Here is a 14,582-nt window from a genome sequence, read left to right on the forward strand (position 1 = left end):
GCAATTTCTCAATTCCTTTCAAAAAGAGCATTCAGTTTCAGAGACGCAACTTTTCTTTTCCCACTGTGGCCACGGGGAACATTAAACAATTGCTCACATTTGACTGAGCTCATTGGTGGTGCTGCCAGGGAAACACAAGGTCAAGAGAGAGCTCTAGGGGAGCCGTAGGTTTAACCACAGGAGGGAGTTTAGGGTCAGGGGTCACAGAGAGAGGTGGGGGTGGTGGAGGCACTGTTTAGTGAGTGAGCCTGAAGAAACTGAGGGAGGATCAGTTCTGATGGACAGCTACTGATGCTGTGTGTGTGACAATGCAGAGAGTATGCGTAGGATGAGGATTGATTTATTTATTAAAATTGTCATCAAGGAGTAAAATAATTTTGACACTGACCTTTAAAACATCAGTCCAACATGTCCTGTAAGAAGTATAAAGAAAAGCATTTTAATCCAAATTTCACTGGCAGCCTTTTATGCTGTGAACCTTCAAACATTCCTAGGACAATTAAGCACATTTGCAAAAAACAAAAGTATATTTTACATTGAAATGTTTTGAATTTGTATTTTGTTTATTAAATGTAATGTTTAAAACACCAATGCACATTCTAAAAACCTTATATACATGTATTCTGTTTATGAATCTGATCCTTTGTGAGTACAAAAGGAACATTAGCAACGTTATGATCATGTCTTCTTAGTTCTGTTAAATCCCCCACCCCCTTTTCCAAGGCAAACTGGCTGAAATGGAAATGGATGGTTTGGATATTCAGGCCCTGCCCTGCACTGCGGCAGAGGCAGAGAATCTGGTGTCTGTGTGTCTCGGAGAGAGGGGGAGAGAGAGAGCTAACTGCAGGACTCGGCACCTCATCACACCTCATCAGTAATCAAAGATTATCACGTCTGCACAGATGTGTGTGGATGGATGCGTGCAATTTTCAACATGGCATACATGGGCACAGTTTCAAAATGATATACTGTAAATACATTTTAGGATGACGATGTGTAAGATTAGACTCTGCCTGCACACAAACGGGAAAGTGAGTTATGTGAGGGGAACGTGATGTAAACAGTACACAACAGCAAAGAGGGCTTTCCGATCAGTGCTGCTTAGATAAGATGGCTGTTTTTATACCACTGTCCAGTCCAGCTTGGTTGTACATACCTTTGAAGTAGAGAGATAACGACGTTAGCACTTTTATAAATTACATTTTTGTAATGAGGATTGATATTGTTATTAGTCAAACATGTGTGAATCAAAATTAATCCGCTGTGTTTTACAGCCCATTAAATTGGCTTCGTGTGGGTAAAGTGCTCTCCCTTGCCAGCTTTTGTCCATGGCAACACATTAATCCTCTGTCAAAGTGACCCACTGTTTGTGTAGGAGACATAGAACTTTTCTAAGGTGGCTGTGTATGGCAAAGTCTTAACAAAATGGCAGGGTTGAGCCGGAAAGCTCACTGTACTGTGCCATGATGCCACTTCTCCTTAACCGAGCCCTCGAGGTGCAAGCCACAGCTGAGTGGGCAATTGAACTCTCTGTGCCTGTCCAGATGTTGGCCTAATTTATTACGACTAGCAGCGTATGTGCCCCATTTACATGTCCTCACACCCAGTGTGTGGAGGCATGTGTACAATGTCAGCCTCTACCTAAGGTGCTCCAGCATCCGCCCCACTGACATCAAATGATTCATTTTGTTTTTGTAGTGTTTTTTTCTGCAAGAAACAAGGAGAATTCAGGTCAGCTCAGGCTTAATGCAAGTTTCTACATATTTGAGCGCAATTTGACGACAACATATTGAAATTTAGAGTGATATTTTGAGTGTTACAGTTCAGTTGTGAAAACACCAACGCAACAAGGTCCTATCACACATCACCACCATCATCACACAGACAGTGTCACCAATGTCTATTCGCACTAGTCTGAGCACCGGAAAAAGAGGCAATGTGAGGGCACATGTGCTGGTTGGCCTGTTGGCACCTGTGCCACACTTAGTGGCATCAGGCCAGTTTTAGACACTTCTGCAGCTGGCAGCCACCAGATGTGGCGTGTTTGAAGACAGATGAGAGCAGCAGACATGTGCGTCTTCAGAAGAGATGGCGAACCTGTGAAGATTTCCAACAACCTGTAAGGGTGAATGTGTGCCAAGTGCAATCTATTTATCAATTCAATTCAAAGGGGCTTTATTGGCATGAAAGTTAAAAGAAACAATGTTGCCAAAGCATCAAACAAAATACACAACATAACATACATTAAATTGTTACATATGAATTAAATATATACAGTAATACAATTACACTTGTAATTGTGTGTGTGTGTGTGTGTGTGTGTGTGTGTGTGTGTGTGTGTGTGTGTGTGTGTGTGTGTGTGTGTGTGTGTGTGTGTGTGTGTGTGTGTGTGTGTGTGTGTGTGTGTCTATCTATAGTTTCTAATGACCTTTTTCTTAATACTGTAGGTTTTAAACTGTAATCATTTGTCACAAACCTGACCGACTCTTCTTAGTCTGTGATAATAACTCCCTGATAATCAGTGACTGTGATCTTAGTTCAGGGTTGATTTAATCGACAATGACAGGTATCCCCCATCCTTTGTGATTTAAATTAACTCTATCCTTAATGAGACAGACTCTGCATGTATGCGGTGACACAGAGCCTGTTAGAAGAAATGATTAGCACTGATAGAGTGGAAAAGATAAGCACCTTACCTCCTTAAGAGATGATTGAGTTAGGTTACACCTCTGGAGACTTCTGTTCACTTTCCAAGGTATGTGATAAGAAAAATGAGAATGGTTTAATCTACATGCAGGGGTTTTGAGATTGAATCTTTGTCTCAATACAAATATGTTGGGATTTTATTTGACGATTCCCTTTCTTTTAAGACACACATTCTGGAACTTTAACAATACATTTTGATTTTTTATTGGAAACAAATCCTGTTTTTCTTTCAAAGCCAAAAAGAGATTAGTGTCTGCAACTTTTGTGTCTGTGCTGGATTATGGAAATGTGGTTTATATGCATGCATCGTCTCAGTGCCTTCACTCGCTGGATACCGTCTACCACGGTGCACTGAGATTCATTACTAACCTCAAAACCTTGACGCACCACTGCAACCTTTATGCTCGTGTTAGATGGTCTTCCCTGACCACGCGTAGAATGAAATACTGGCGCAACCTCAGATATAAGGCTATTTTTATGCTCTTCCACCTTATCTAAGGATCTACATAAACTGAAAAGTCACAGGATCCTATCAGCTATGCTCAGGAGACTTATTTATTTTAACTGTACCAAAAGTCCGTACAGAACTTGGGAAAAGGCTTTTAGTTACGCTGCTCCCGTGGCTTGGAACCAGCTGCAAAATGAGCTAAAACTCAGAGAATTGGTTTCACTAAACAGTTTCAAAGAGACTGCAAATTACTTTGAAGGAGGCCGCTGTGTCTGTAAATGCTATGCCTAAAATTGTGGTATGACTGTGTTGTGACTACGTGTTTGTCTGTAACTGTGCTGTTTACCTATCTTGGGCCAGGACTCTCTTGAAACAGAGATTTGTAATCTCAATGAGCTTAATCCTGGTTGAATAAAGGTTAAATAAAATTAAAATAAAACATGAGTATCATATTAAAAATGTATTAGAGTATGACGCTTTTGTGATTAATGTTTGAAGAAAAATCACAAAAGGTAAAGAGGACTAGAAGAAAATGCAATGCTGTGTTAGTGTAGGAGGCATCTCTACAGACAAATGAAATATTCAGTATTTTCTTGACTTTCCTTGAAATAATACTTGGACACTCTGACTTTACAGAGAGGGTTTTCCTGAATCTATTTTTGCTAAATATTTGAAAGGTTTCATATATATGCTTAATTAATTTCACCATCAACTGTTTTATTAAGATTATTGTGTAAATATTAAAATAACTATTTCAGTTTTTTATGACAACACTGTGAAATTGGGTATAAATTGAAATTATTATCAGAGAATGGATGTTTATTGGTTGTGAATCGTTGATGATATACGTTTTAAATGACAGTAGAATCACAATTCAAGGGTGCCGGACAGGGCAAGCTTTATTTAACACAGCAAAAACAAAATCAAAAGGAAAAAGTCAAATTTCCAAAATAGATTTTAAACAAATGTACATGTCAATAAAAAAAGAGGCAAAAAACAGCTACCAAATAAATATTCACATCAACAACATCTTTTCATATGACATCCTTGGAGAGGTCTTACAATGATTATAAAACAAGAGACGTATGTACAATCATACAACTTTATTAGGACATGCTTAGCAGTTTGACTGCACCATTGTACCACACACCGACTACAACAAAAGGCTGCATATTGACTGACATGGTACGCCCATCTATCCCATCATCACAAGGCCTGGCATCAGCTCCCTTACCCAAAGAAAATTATCAAGATATTATTTTTTTAAACAAGCCAGGCAAAATGCATAACTGATGCTGTAAAAATGGATGTGGGGATATCTGCGTGTGAGCCAACCCTCTCCGTCCACACAACCAACCCAGCAGCCAGTCTCTGTTTCCTGCGCTGGATTGTTGCTAGGCAATACTCAGGAATTTGGTGTGTGAACATGAACTGGAAGCCTTTGTGCAAATCACCACGTTACGTTCCTCCGACCGGGGGCAGTCCACAGCTCCATAAAGACGCTACAACCATCTCAAAAAGAGTTTTTTACTCCAAAAACAACATTGGGACTTACATCATGCTTTGAAATACCAAAAAAGAAAATACACATCACCTAAATAAACAAATAATGGAAAAATAGCTTTCTTTGGACAGGGCCAGCCTGTGCATTTTGATTACTTGTTCTTCTCACATTATTTCCACACACTAGCCCTTTTTACAAGATGATTGTTAGACTTTTGAAGTAGATTTCCAATTTAAAAAGCAAATTCTGCACTTATCTCACTCAAGCAGTTTAAGTCCTAAGCTGGTTCAATCCTTTTTATATGATTATGTAAAATTGGCTGCAAATGCTAGCCTTTCCAACCCAAAGAGTTTTGTTCCCTGTTATTCAGATAATCTGATAATAGCAGGACATCGCCATTGGTTATTCTATATGCCAGTGGCTTACACGGAGGAGTAGGGGCAAACACAGATCAGCAGCCGCTTTGTACAGCAGAGATGGTATCAGTCTATAACATGGATGTCCATGGAGCACTTTAGCATGACAGTAATCACAAAGCTGCATCTTTATTGCTGCACAGGTTACCTTGCATCACAAGCACTTAAATCTTTATTGCTTTATGGTAAGAAGCACAAAGATTGAAGCTGCACACACAAATAACCATAACGCCAAAGATTTAAGATCAGAAAAGGGTCCAACATTTGCTTTGTAGTCATTGTAACCTACAGTAAGTGCTGCTTATTGGAGGTCAATAGATTAACAAAACTACAGTCGTTTTGGAAGAGTAGAGTCACGCTGGGAGTGCTACATTGGATTTTTGCAAATGAGAGGAATCCACAAGGCATATCAGTAGTCAGAAACATTTCAATGACTTCTGGGAACATGAAATGGAAGGCATTTTTCAAAACTGCATACCATTTGAGAATTGTTGAAAAACTGTCAACAACACAATGCTACAAATCTTTTATGAAGAATATTTGAAACTGAAAACCAGACTTTCCCATTAGCAGTCGGCCTGACTAAGGTAGGGTTTATTCTCTGCTTTTAAAAATGCCTCCATGTTATTGAGTGGCATGAATAACCAGCCACAGCTTCATAAATAACACTCAACAGCACAGCATTGAACTGCATTTAATGCTTTTTATATAAAAGCCTCTTTTTCTCATCCATTAAAATGTGATTGCCCCATCACCAAAATATTATTTTAACATAGACAGCTGTGACAGCAGAGACACTGGAAGCCCGACTTAACTTCTTTTGTTAGCGTTTTTCACATTTCGGAAGTTGTGTCGTATACACAGAGCCTCTTTCACCTCCACTGAAACCTCTGGAGCACCGCTGTCCAGAGCTACACAACCATGCATCAACAATCCATGCTGGTTGAGATCGTTAGACTGCCATCTGCTCAGCAGCCTGAGCTCACAGCTCTTATCCCTGCTCTAGTCACCACTGAGACAATGAGACCCACTCTCTATGTAGTAGCTCTTACTGTGGTTTGTCCCACTACTCCCTCTACATCTCTGCGCTTTTACATGCCTAAAATGGGGACACCAGCAACAAGCTATTTCAATCCTGACACACCTTGGATGTGGGGATGTGCAGAAATGCAGCTAATTCCTGACAGTTTCATGCTAGATTTATTTTGTACTTAGAAAAATATCCATTGAGTTGTCTGAGAGGCATTTACATCACAAGATTTAACGTCACACGTTGCACATTTCCAATTTGGACAAAATCAACATGTGCCTAGAGATATTAAAATCAGACCGATGTAACACCATTGTAGTTGCATACTGTTAACAGGTGAAAAAATGATAGCTCGATGAGCAAACCTTGACTGATATTGTTTGTTCGAAAGCAAGACAAACAGTAGTTGAAAAAGATGGATGTGCGCTAAAAGGTACAGGAGCAAGTGGACAGCGAAGTGTCCACCTCTTCTGAGGGGTGTTTGGTTTGTGGGGGGGTGAGGGAAGGATTCATCAGGAAGCCCTGATAAAACCATCGTGCCCACCCCCCCTTCCCCGAGACCAAAGAGGCGGGGGCTGGGGGTTGCATGTGAGGACTGTAACCCGAAAGGTCTCCACTCACATGACTGAGCAGCTCTTGGCCTTCTCCTTCTTGAAGGTGGAGGAGATCAAATCTGACTTGCTGGGCAGGTGGAGAAGTCTTTTGGAGAGGCGGCGGGTGGGGCTTGACTTTGGGATAGGCTGCAGCTTGTTAATGCAGGCCATGGCCGCGGTGCGAAACACGCTGTGGATGCTTTTCTCCGAGGTGAACGCTGAGCATTCCAGGTAAGCCTCTGCCCCGAGCTGCTTGGCCATAGCAGAACCCTGCAATACAGGTGATGAGTGATAAACATCCATTAATACATTTTCATTGTTCTTTATTTGTACCAGGGTCACCATGTCGTTTTGACAAGAGATCATTCATTCATTCATTAAATGAGTCAGCCTAGGCAGTATAGGGGAATTTTAAGGGCGCATCCATTCATGGGGGGCGCCGTAAATTGGGGAAAATAAAAAAAAACTATTAACAATGTTTGAAACTACGCCTACATTGCGTACAGCGGCCATAAACTATGACCAGCTAAAATCATGCCTAGGGCTGCACAATGGTCAGGGCCGGGCCTGAAATGCATGGCCCCTAAGTCATCGTTGGAAAAACAACATAGGAATAACTTTTTCTACAGTAATTTCTACGTAATACATCATTAAACTTGAGAATGCCAGCTATAACAACGTGCTCCCGCTTCGATAATATTTTTAATTTAGTATTGACTCTATTCCTGACAATCTCTGCGTAACTTTTTTTTTCACACCTGCTCATAGGTGATGGGAGTCTGTTTCTGATTGGACAGCTCCATCAGCGTGCAGACATCTGTGCGCAGGTCAGTCTTACAACCGATGAGCAGGATCCTTGTGCTCGGACAGAAGTCCAGGATCTCAGTTTTCCACTGTGGACACGAAAAGACAGTCAGTTCAGTGTGTTCATTTTGTAAAGTGTATAGTAAATGTTACAGTCCTACTATGGTATGATATCATGAAAACAGATAAAGATAATTTTAATGTAATTTGAAGCATTTAAGCCTTTACCTTCTTCAGACTGCCGTCCACAGTATCAGGACGGCTGATGTCAAAGCACAGCAAAACTGCATCTGAGTCGCTGTAGCACAGGGGCCTCACATTATCGTAGTATGGAGAACCTTAGAGGGCAGAACAACAGAGAATCATTAATGTGGATAAAAGACAAGATCAACTTTAAAAACACATGCAGGCTAATTGTGAGTATTTCCATGCACATTCAATGCCTTCAGTACAGCCATTTTTTAAACCACAAGGACAGAATGTGTGCAATGCCAAGTATTGCTAAATTGTTAGACAAGATTGAGAGGAATCTTGCACAGCTGTCATTTTGAAATGTACTCAACAAACCTTAATCGTTTCCTCATCTTAGCGATGAAATTGTAAGTGATAGTAAAGTTCTACTATTTTTGTTTCTAGTGTATTGGAATTTAAAGTCTAATGGAATAGGACCTTTGGATCTTTTAGGTTTTAACATATATGAGGGCAGACCTGCAGAGGATGCAGATATATTACATGTGCCACATTAGGACATATTGAAATATCAAAAAGGAAGATGTGTAAAAGAGAATTTGCTTTGTAAAATGTTGTAAGATGAATAACTTAAGCAAATGATTTATTTGTTTTAAATGGAGATTGTTTCAGCAATCAGTTGCTGTAACAGCAGGCAGTTGGTCAGGGCAAAAAGGGTGATAGAGCAGCAGAGTGTCCGAGGCACAATGAGAAAATACAGCTGAAGGGATTATGTGCAATCAGCATCACTTCTGCTGAGCCTCACTTTGCTGTCCCTGAATCTGCTCTTTTCCCTGCTTCTATATCCTCTGCTGGCATTTCAAAAGGAGAGAAGATGACAATCGAGCACTAAATCCTCATTGATCTTCTCTTGCAGTAGATTACGCAAGTGGAACGGTGGGGCTCGGGGTAGGCAGACGCTCCCACTCATGCTCAGAATCCTTAAGTAAACCACCCACCCCCCCAAAAAATCCTCTGCTCGCCGCGCAATACCTCAGTCCCTCTGTTACCACAGCAACAGCCTTGGAATCCACCATCTACATCAGGCATTCCTCCCACCTCTCTATAAAGCTTGCTTTAACTGCCAATCAATCATTTTACACCACTAACTGCCCACCCACCCACTGCTGGGGACATTCCTCTGCTCTGCAACAGAGTTGGGGACCACAGACAAACATCTCTCACACACAGCACACCACACCTTATGACACACACTCACTACTTAAATCTGGCAGCAGCCAGAGGTGTGATCAGATGAAACAGTAGAGGAGCAGCTCAATGGGATTAACAAGTTTACTTTAGGCTCCATGTGAATCCCAAAAGGGATTCAGTGTTCCTCATATAGCAACAGATAACAAAAGCAGGCTGTGTAATCACTCATTTGATATTACACAACCATCCTAATTGATTTACAGCATAAAAACAATGGAATAAAACATATGAAAAAGCGCACGCAACATGCATGTGTGCATACAGATCGGTTTCATGAATACTTAATGATTTTCCACATTATCAAAGGGTAAAACTGAATTTGCCAGCTGCCGGGCGCTGTGAGTGGAATAATGACAAGCTGCGATGAAATTCCTTAGGGCTTATTGTCCTGAAGAAGGTAAACATCGCAGCATAGGAACAAAGGGACACGCTTGTTGTATTTGAAAACTGTTTCTATGCCTTTGGATAGAGAAAATGAATTTGTTTTACTCTTAAGTAGCAAATTAACTAAACCATTCCCATTGATGTTTTACTACGACTGTATTTTTACAATGAGGATAGACGTTCCCAACATAATGCAAATAAAATAATTGCACTAACAACATTTACACCTTGAGCTAGATTAGAAAGAGCCACAATCATCTGAGAAAACTTTTCGTTTGCTGACTGTGAAAATTGACACACATTAGAAGCAGAACAATTACCACCGTGTGTGTGTGTGTGTGTGTGTGTGTGTGTGTGTGTGTGTGTGTGTGTGTGTGTGTGTGTGTGTGTGTGTGTGTGTGTGTGTGTGTGTGTGTGTGTGTGTGTGTGTGTGTGTGTGTCAACTCTGAGGCGTCTCATAGGAGAATCAAAGGCAGGGAGCTCTGTAAATCTTCTCAATCTCTCTCAAGGGGTTATCACACATCTGGGAACCGGGGTGTGTTTCTGTATTAAATGACCACTGATCTAAATGCAGCAATCAATGGAAAGATGCACAGGGGGTCCAAGAGGCTTTGCAATTAAAGCTGACAAATTAGTTACCCTGTCAAGAGGGTGGGGAGATGGAGGGAGCACGTGTTTTTCCTGTACAGAAATCGATTTGAGCTTTTATTTTGGACAAAGGAATGCATAATTCAGTAGGCGTATTTATTTGATCTACAAAGGACTTTAAAAAAAAAATCATTTATGTGTAAATATTAGTATTTTAAGCTCCACGGCATGCTGTTTGGGTGCAGTAGCAGCCTTGGCAGCACTCTCCCGACACTCCAGGATCCAGTTTCTAATCCTAGAAGAAATGGCTGTTTCTATTGTGGCAAGAAAAGCCCATAGGAAGATACGAGGGAAAGCAGGAGTGTAGGATACTGAGAGAGATCACAAAAAGCCCTCCTATGCCATTAATCCTTCCCCCCATGCAGTCTGATACCAGTCCCTGTCTTTTTCCCTCTGTTCCCTCTATTCCCTCCATTGCAACAACCCAAAAAGTAGCTTGCATATATCAATACACATGCAGAGCCTAAGCATGCTCCAAATATTCCCTTTCTTCCTTTTTCTCAACAGCATGCCTCGACAACAGATGGAGAGTTTGTGAGGCATGAAATACGGAGAGTGTGGCAGACTAACTAGAGAATGGAGGGGAAGGAAACAAAATTCCTGCGGCTGAACTATACTCCATCCATCTTGATGGTGCGGAGCCCTGAGCTAAGTGTTGAGGTGGAAATTGGGCCAGAGCAGAAGTAGGCTTCCCAGGCCGAGACGATGGGCCTTTTGATGGAGCATACAGGTGGGGGAGGGGAGGATCTGCTTTTCTGTGTGTGCATAAGTGAAACTATGTGTGTATTTTGTGAATGTGTGTGTAAATCAGCTGAGCCACATAGCCCATGTTCATCATTAGCACACTCCTCTCCTACAGTGAGAATGCAGGGGTCAGACAGATTAATGATCCAGAAATGGGATGACTCACAGATTTGGGGATGAGAGTAGCCCTGCCCCTCCACCCACACTCGGCCGACTGGGAGCTGTGGTGCTGCTGCAGCAGCAGTCTGATAACTACGGTCTTCACAGCCAGGCCAAATAACACACTACATTGCATCAGGCAGTTGTTCCTTGGTTTCACATGCCAGAGGCAGTCAGAATCACTGCTGAAGACCCCTGCAGAGAGGAAAGGGCCGCTCTTTGTTCCTGAGCATCACCACATCTGAGCTGTTAACAAGCTTTACTTTGTAACTTGACACTGTCAAAGCTCATCTCACTCCGGATTTTGAAGTCCACCGAAACAACAGATGGTTTTTAAAAAAACGTACTAAAACCTAAATGTGCATTGAATAAAAAAGTGCACTCTGCTCGCAATCTATCACCAAGTCATATTCCGAGAGTTAGAGGAAAAAGTGGTTATTAGCCTATAGCCTAGTTAAAATGTTGACAGTTATTCCAATCAGTTTACCCAGACTGTTATATAAATTAAGGTTATGTAATTATATGAACAAAATCTGAATGAAGCCTATGTATGCCATATCCTTATTCTAATTCAAATTAAACTACTAAAACAATGGGTCAATTAGTTGATGTGATGCATTGGTTAATCATTTAATGCATTGGCAATGCAAAAACCGAAATTAAATAGATGCAGTCTTTGTTATGAGGCTGAACCCTAAAACGTAGTAAAAGCTGAGAGGCCATTATAAATGACTGATATACAGTATAATACACTTACATATCAGTCCTCTCTAATTTATAGTCTAACATGGCTTAAGCCATTAACATGATTTTGTCTGTTAACAATGCCTCCCTTTACAATCTTACATATTGTTTCATTAGCTTTAATGGATATTGAGTTCATAACAAATGGCAATCATTAATCCTTAATAACCAATACATTATTTAATATACAGTATCTTTCTAAAACACAAAGGCTTTATCAGCAACAACATTCAACCTGAAATAAATTACCTACTAACACCATAACGAGATTCATTACTCACTATTCATGACTTACAGCCACTGGACATTGTTGTCCGCCCCCCCCCCCCCCCCCCCGCATGTCCGATTGGACCAGGCTGATTAAAACCGGTGGATTGATTTTAGTCTGTAAATCCATGGCGGGGCTGGGAGAAGGAGCTGCCTGCCATGTGGAGCTGGGGATGAGGTCAGCCCGATCAATGAAGGGGAGTCCGGATAATTAGGAGACCCTCTCAATGTTGTGCAGCCACAACAACACAACTCCACGCAATTATAGCAGATTACAGCAAGAAGAAGAAACTGCATAATGTGACCAACAAAAAGCCATACTGCCTATCGTCCATCACCCAGAGCCTGACACATTACACATGGAAGTCATCCATAACAAATAATGGGTAGGAGGTATTCCTCCCAGTGGAACAGGAGAGTGAAGATTCAGTCTTTAAATTAAATCTTAAGCCCCCTCCCCTCATTGAAAAAAATAAATCACGTTGCTTTGAATAACCCTTTGTGAACTGTCTGTCAGGCTCGTGAACTGAATCACTGGGTATGTTCATTGTTCCTTGTGATGCAAATTAGCTGAAAACTAACTGGTGCAATTTGGGATTGTGTACGAGGAAAAACAAAGACATGAGGGCAACCAAGAAGAAAATAGTTGAAACAATGAAAGACGTGTAAAGCTGCATATACAAGTGAAAAAGGGGAAAGTATTCAGAAAAAAATTAAAAAGAGAGAAAGAGAAAGCGTGCCAACCTCATTGGGTCATTTAGACGGGGTGGACCTATTCAGATTCTTAATCCCCTGCATCATGCTGTTCTAGAAAGTGACCTGGAGCAGCATATGGAGGCAAATGCAGGTCACCCGAGTTTCTGAGCTGCCTCCTGTCTGTCTGCTCCAGAAAACCTTCCTGCCCAACAGGATGTCTCCCTGTGTGCCCATCATCCCCCGGCACCAGGCCCACTCATGCTGGCCAGACCAAAGGTCCACAGTCTGGGATTAAAAAGCAGGATTTGGTCTGGGGAAGGAATTACACTCACTTTTCTCCTGATGCAGCTTTTGGATAATGATTCTGCATCATTTCAAACAAATGGGTCTGTTACATAAAGGATTTGTTGTACATAAACACACGTACAAGCCAACTCTTGCTCCACTACAGTGACCTTGTGAGGCTGGGGATACATCTGGCAAGAGTGTGGATGGAGAGGGATGTAGGGTGGTGAGAGAAACCATTGTGCAGTCAGCATGAAGGGGAATCAAACAGGTGCTGCAGTCAGACCCGTGTTCATAGTATCCAGGTCAACAGACTAAGCAGCAGATCCTCGGGGAGATCCACTCATATTGACCCTCTTTTTCACGCTTAGTGTAAATGAACATATGATGCACAAAGTCAGCAAGAACAAGTGACGCGCAATAATCCCTGTCTCTCTGCCTAGTTTCAAGTCAAAATATCAAGGCACATAAATGCACTTGTAAAGCCATCAATCGTTTATCCTGCCATGTGCAAAAGGCATCAGGTGATATACCAATTATTTATTTATTAAATCGGCGGCAACCTGAAATAGGAACAAGACTGCAGTTCAACAAGTGAACATGTCGTGTGCCTTTGACTAATAATAAAAGTAAACAAATTAGGAATGCCCATTACCCTTAGTGTTATTAACAACAACGTTCATAATATCAGATATTATTCTGAGATGCTCCCAATACAAGAATATTTAGGAATACATTCTAAGACGCAGCTCTTGCAGCAGAGACTGAGTCTCATTACATTCACTGCACAATTCCAAATATTCACTCTAAGTGCTGCAGGCAGAATGGCAGGCCATGGTAGGCCAGATAGACAGAAAAAATTAGATCAGTTACCTGAAGTGTCCCACAGACTGAGCTCCACTCGCTGCTCCTCCAGCTCCAGACAGGCTGTGTAGTTTTCAAATACCGTGGGCACGTAGGTCTAGGGAGCAATTAGCAACATGATGCCATTAGTGGGGAGGTGTCAGTCAGTCAGCTACAGGTAATGAAATTGATCTGGATAATTAGTGTTACATGGAAACAAGCACTGAGGACTAATAATAAGCCTTATAAAAAGAGTGATTTCCCTCAATTTGAAAGAATTTCTGATCAATCAATCACACGAATCACTGCAGCTGTAAGGAATATTCAACACAGGCCAATAAAACATCATACATGCGCAGGGAATACATTTGTATTGATCATGCTATAACAAAATCTAATCCATTTATCGGTATAAATGTTTATATATACCAAATAAACCAACAGGACAGAATTGCATGAAAATGCGCATGAACACTGACTGTCTGCAACATGCGCACCTCTTTTTTCATGCTAGAATTAATCATTTTAAGAGAACTTAACACTCTTAATTTAACATGAATATAGAAAAGTTTTAAATTGCATGCAGGTTTAGTACATTTTTTCCACATTTGAGCATACCTCTGGGTAACAATCCTTTGCCAGGACTTGCAACATCGCCGTTTTTCCGCATTGAACGTCTCCCACAAGAACCAGTTTACATCTCACCACCAGCGGCTGTGTATTTCTCCGTTCCTTCATGGTGTTGATGTGGATCCAGTCTTTGTTGCAGAAAATGTGAAACTCAAGAAGCTGAACAACGCAGAAATCGTCCCAGTTTGATCAAGCTTCCTGTTGTCTGGTTCTCAGAGTATGCTCCTAGTTGATCTGATTG

At 41.3% G+C, this 14,582-nt stretch overlaps 1 protein-coding gene across 1 annotated transcript; it reads right to left on the reverse strand.

Annotated features, from left to right (window-relative positions):
- Nucleotides 1-4,027: 4,027 nt before the first annotated feature.
- rnd1b (Rho family GTPase 1b) lies at nucleotides 4,028-14,582 on the reverse strand. The gene is made up of 5 exons (XM_063895514.1): nucleotides 14,330-14,582; nucleotides 13,742-13,829; nucleotides 7,730-7,839; nucleotides 7,456-7,590; nucleotides 4,028-6,967 (listed from the first exon to the last, which is right to left on the reverse strand). Exons 1-5 carry the CDS (start codon nucleotides 14,447-14,449, stop codon nucleotides 6,722-6,724), a joined length of 699 nt encoding a protein of 232 aa, XP_063751584.1. The 5' UTR covers nucleotides 14,450-14,582; the 3' UTR covers nucleotides 4,028-6,721.

Source organism: Eleginops maclovinus, chromosome 1 (genome assembly GCF_036324505.1).
Source record: "Eleginops maclovinus isolate JMC-PN-2008 ecotype Puerto Natales chromosome 1, JC_Emac_rtc_rv5, whole genome shotgun sequence".
In the NCBI taxonomy this organism is placed as follows: domain Eukaryota; kingdom Metazoa; phylum Chordata; class Actinopteri; order Perciformes; family Eleginopidae; genus Eleginops; species Eleginops maclovinus.

What these genes read in the sequence shown, in the direction of transcription:
- rnd1b (XM_063895514.1), bottom strand. Translation starts at nt 14,449, where the DNA reads ATGAAGGAACGGAGAAATACACAGCCGCTGGTGGTGAGATGTAAACTG. An exon ending in CAAAGGATTGTTACCCAGAG is followed by an intron (nt 13,830 to 14,329) that starts GTATGCTCAAAT and finishes ATTGCTCCCTAG; the next exon opens with ACCTACGTGCCCACGGTATT. An exon ending in CAGTCTGTGGGACACTTCAG is followed by an intron (nt 7,840 to 13,741) that starts GTAACTGATCTA and finishes CTGCCCTCTAAG; the next exon opens with GTTCTCCATACTACGATAAT.